The 5000-nt window shown below is 52.9% G+C and overlaps 1 protein-coding gene across 7 annotated transcripts in view; it reads left to right on the forward strand.

Annotated features, from left to right (window-relative positions):
• The window catches only part of LOC122253907 (uncharacterized), a 203310-nt gene that overhangs the window by 173736 nt on the left and 24574 nt on the right, over nt 1-5000 (forward strand). For all 7 annotated transcript variants that reach the window (XM_086534655.1, XM_086534653.1, XM_086534654.1 and 4 more), the window contains one exon: nt 3363-3546. In XM_086534655.1, the coding sequence (XP_086390781.1) occupies nt 3363-3546 (184 nt within the window). The remainder of the gene's footprint in view (nt 1-3362; nt 3547-5000) is intronic.

Raw genomic sequence — 5000 nt, forward strand, 5'->3', positions numbered from 1 at the left:
TCTTTACTTCCTCTTCTTCCTTCTCGTCTTCCTCTTCTTCCTCTTCTTTCTCCTCGTCCTCTTCGTCTTTCTCCTCGTTTTCCTCTTCTTTCTCCTCGTTCTCTTCGTCTTTCTCTTCGTCCTCCTCCTCTTCCTCTTCTTTCTCCTCGTCCTCCTTGTCCTCCTCTTCTCCTTTTTTCCAGCTGTGCGTTTCCTCCGCCTCCTCCGGCCGGCCGATATCATCCAAATTACAGGTGTTGTCTCTTCTACTTCCTCCTCTTCCTTTTCTACCTCCTCATCCTCATCCTCCTCCCCTTCCTCCTCCCCTTCCTCCTCCTCCTCTTCCCCTTCCTCCTCCTCTTCTTCCTCCTCCTCTTCCTCCTCCTCCTCCTCCTCCTCCTCCTCCTCCTCCTCCTCCTCTTCTACCTCCTCCTCTTCTACCTCCTCCTCTTCTACCTCCTCCTCCTCTTCTATCTTCTCCTCCCCAGCTGCTGCCTGCGCCGCCTCCTCCGGCCGGCCGATATCATCCAAATTACAGGTGTTGTCTCGCGGCCCCGAAGTTTAATGCTGGATAATGAAGGAGGCGATGCGCGCGCCGGGCGGCCGATCCGCGCCTTGTTGGAGGAGGAGAAGCGGTAATGTGTGGGTGAGGGCGTGCGGAGGGCGGGCGTGGGCGGGCGAGGGCGGGGCACGGTGATGGATCCCGTGTACCATCGCCTCATCATGGCCGCGATGATGACCGGGACGCCCACGAGACTCAATTATCACGCGCCGCTTCGTGCCGCCCTCGATAACACGCTATCATTACCCGAGCCGACGCACCCGCGGCGCGTGCGCGTCCGCGGCCCTTCAAAAGCCTCGATTCTCTTGGCGTCTGCGGCTACAGATTTCTTTAGAGATTTCTTTTGGCGGGCGGAAAATGGCCCCGTGTTCTTGGGCACTTTCAGACGGTGATATCACTTTCAGATATCGATATTACGGTACGCCTTAGGTCCCTCGACGTATCGGGAGTACTTGTCGTCTGCTGCGGATTTTTTAATTTTTTTTTTTACTTACGACTTCATAGCCCTTTGTGCCGGCGCAGGTGCGGTCACTTTCATGCCGATCAGCAGTTCTGAGTCTGCGGTGCGGACTGTAGGGTAGGGTAGGGTAGGAGGGGAGGGGGAGGGGATGGGAGGAAGGAAGGAGGGGGGCGCTGCGACCGATAATTACTCATCTCAGTTATAGAAATATTCCGCGTTGAGAGGAGCAAGAACCGGCGTTGGTCGCGGGGGGGACGAAGGCTTTCCTCTGGCCATTCCGTTTCCCCCCAGAGCCTTTCGCTCGGGTCCGCCCTTGCTCAAGACAGCCGCTCGGACGAAACAATGTGAACACCGGATCCTATTACAGTCGCATGTACACAATAATTTGATAGTCTTGTTAATAGGGCAATTTATTCTTTTTTTATATCTGTCTCTCCCTCGTTTCTTTTTTTCTGAGGGGGGGAGGGAGGAGGAGGAGGGAGGGGGGAGGGTTCTTGCGTGTAACCAGGAAAGACTCGGTATTATTAAAGCCCGCCCGCTGGCTCTGCCTCGCGCATCGGAAGGTGAAACGGAGACGGCGGAACAGACCACGTTTCGTGAAGAATAAGATGGACCCCCCCCCTCACCCCTTTCAGCTCCCTCCTCCCCCCTCTAACCCCTCCTCCTCCTCCTCCACATGAACGTATCATTGTGCTTGTGCATGACGTCGGCAGGGGTAGGGGGGAGAGGGGGGAGGGATGTGATCCCATGCAGGAGTGTGTTTGTCCCCAAGAGTGGGCGGTGTTGAGTGGGTTGTGTTCGTTGCCAGGGGAAGGAAGGAAGGAAGGAAGGAAGGAAGGAAGGCTGGGGCGGCGGTGGTGTAGCGTGATAGACACCGATAGACGGCCGTGTTTTTATTTGAATACTTGGCTGCCGTGGTTATCCAAGGCGGTTTTGTCGTGTTTTTTTTCTTCCTTTCTTTCTTTCTCCTTCGCAATACAAGAAAAGAGAAGAGCAAGAATGTAAAAATGAGGATAATAATAATAATAATAAAAATAATGATAATAATAATAATAACAAAGAGAGTAAAAGAATACTATCAAGAATAATGATGATAAAAAAAAACAAAAACGAAAGTGACTCCGACAAGTGACCAGAACCTCCATTACCCCCCCTCCCCCTCTCCCCTCTCCCCTCTCCCCCCCTCCCCTCCACCCTCTTGCACGTGTTAATCGCCATCACGTGGCAGACAATAACACGGGAGGGACATGCCATGACCCCCATCATTAATCAAGTGCCTCGTGTCTCTTGTGTGTCCCCGTGACTGCTATTGCACGGCGTCGACCTCTCCTCGACCTCTTCGTGGGCTCATTCGACACGTTGACACTTCGATCTGCGCGTTGACGTTTTTTGCAACGATGGCACTTTGACTTGGTGGGTTTATTCATTACTTTTTATTATTGTTATTGTTTATTTATTTATTAATTATTATTATTATTATTATATTCATTATTTTTTATTATTCATTATTATTATATTCATTATTTTTTATTATTTATCATTTATTATTTTATTATTGTTGTTTTTGTGCGTTTATTTTTTCGTACTTCACCTTCTCTTTTTTTTTTTCGTCTTTTTTTTCTTCTTCTCGTTCTTGTTTTTATTATTTATTTCGTTCGTTCCTCAGTTGCTTAGTCATCCCTCTCTGGACCCGCCAACTCGTCCTACCAACACCCGCTGACAACAGCATCAGTAGCGGCGCTGTGCTGTTCCGCCGCCGCCGCTGCCACCGCTGCTGCGTATTAGCCCTGCCACTAATTGTTGCTCGGGTCATTAATAACAGCGGCGCCCAGCCATCGCCGCCGCCGCTGCCGCTTCATTCGTCACCGGTGCCGCTCTTGATAACTTGGCACGACTTGGCACCCACACCCCGGCGTGTAATTACCGCCGTTGCTGTCTGTTTCTGCCTCGGTTGGTTGGGGAGGGGGATGGGTGGGGGGGAGGGGGTGGGGGGGCGAGGAGGAGGAGGAAGAGGGAGGGTGGAGGAGGGGAGGAAGGGTATCCGAGGAAGGGAAGGGAAGGAGGGAGGGAGCCAGGGGGAGGAACAGCCGACAGAAGGAGGGGAGGGGGGAGGGGGGAAGGAGGAGGAGAGAGAAGTCGAGCGTGAAGGACCTCTGCATCGCGGGGCAAGGATCGCGTTCGGTGTAGCACTGAACATCTTTCCGTAGCACTAAGCGCTTTTCTGTAGCATTAAGCATCTTTCCGTATCGCTAACCTTCTTACCGTATCACTAATATTCTTTCCGTAGCACTAAGTGCCTCGCCGTAGCACGAAGCGCATTGCAGGAAGCGCGAGCTCACTGACGCCCGTCTCTCTCCTCAGGAACGCCCATCAACAGGCTGCCCATCATGGCCAAACAAGTCCTGGACCTGTACGAGCTCTACAACCTGGTGGTGGCGCGCGGCGGCCTCGTCGACGTCATCAACAAGAAGCTGTGGCAGGAGATCATCAAGGGGCTCAAGCTGCCCTCCTCCATCACCAGCGCCGCCTTCACCCTCAGAACGCAGTAAGTGCCCCGCCTTTTCGTCTGGTCCAAGACACTGTAGGTTCCCATCACAGGAAGTGTCCAGCCTGTCTGTCTGATCCAAAACACTGTAGGTTCCTATCACAATAAGTGCCCCGCCTTTTTGTCTGGTCCAAGACACTGTAGGTTCCCGTCACTGTAAGTGCCCCGCCTTTTTGTCTGGTCCAAAACACCATAAGTTCCCATCACAGCATCCCGCTCAGAACACAGTAAGCCCCGCCTTTTTATCTGGTCCACAGTGCCATACGTTCCCATCACAGTATGTCCCTCGCCTTTCAATCTGTTCTAAAACAGGTAATCAGTACTACACCACCTTCAGAACACACTAAATACTCCTTTATTGAAGTCCTCGCGCCACCTCGCATAACGCCGCGTTACATAAGACACCACAGAGGAACGAGTTCTCACCTTCCCTGACAAATCTCGAAGTCCCCCCCCTCCCCCTCCCCCTCCCTTATCCAGTGATATTCGTCCTCCGGGAACAGAACACTCTTGCCCCCCTTAAATACACCTGCTTTATTATCCCTCGTCATTCCGACAGCATTTGCAACATATAAAACCCCCCCGTCAATCCCCGACAATAGGGTCTGCTTTCGAAAACGCACGGGCGTATTTTAGCATATTCGGGACACCTCGGTTTGTGAGAGCGTTCTTTTGCGGCCGTCGAGGGGAAAGCGTAATAATGCGATAATGACTGCAGAAATTGGGAGTTATATGGGAAGAGGTCCGTCTCAGGGGGACATTTGACGTGCGCCGCGGTGGTGGGAGTCACGCGTGCCGTAAATTACGACGTCGATCGTTCGTCGGGGTCGTCCGCGATTTCGCGATTTTGCGTCATCGCGATTTTTTCCCGCGTCTAGAGTCGGCGATCGCCCGTAAGCGGGATGTCTCTCCTCTCCCGCCTTTAGTACGGCTGTTCGAATCGTCGAGTGGGTTTCAACAACAAAAAATGATAATAATAATAGTAATGAATAAAACGTAGGGTGGGGAGGGGGTATTTTCGAGATGTTGACGCAGCGTTGACCCGATTAAACCTGTTGATGTCTGTCATTACTTTTGCGATTACCTTTTCGCACGCTACCCCATCCCCCTACCCCAACCCATCCCTACCCCCTACCCCACCCCATCCTTATCCCCCTACCCCAACCCATCCCTACCCCTCTACCCCACCCCATCCTTATCCCCCACCTCACTCCATCCCCATCCCCATCCCATTCCCTACCCGTACCTCTCCCTCTCCCTCACCCCCTCCCTCTCCCTCAAACATACCCCTTCCTGATAGGGCCGCTGGAGTGCCAACAGCGGCAGTGCCTCTCGCGGCTCCAGGCTCGTACACTCAAAGTAGTGCGTGTGACGGCTCTGTGCCAAAGAAAGGCTTCTTATGGGTCTTAATTACGGCATCCAAGGCAATTTTCGGGGGGGAGGGGGCGGTGGGG

Source organism: Penaeus japonicus, unplaced genomic scaffold, assembly GCF_977035675.1.
Source record: "Penaeus japonicus unplaced genomic scaffold, GWHDUDI00000001_assembly GWHDUDI00000041, whole genome shotgun sequence".
NCBI classification, from domain to species: domain Eukaryota; kingdom Metazoa; phylum Arthropoda; class Malacostraca; order Decapoda; family Penaeidae; genus Penaeus; species Penaeus japonicus.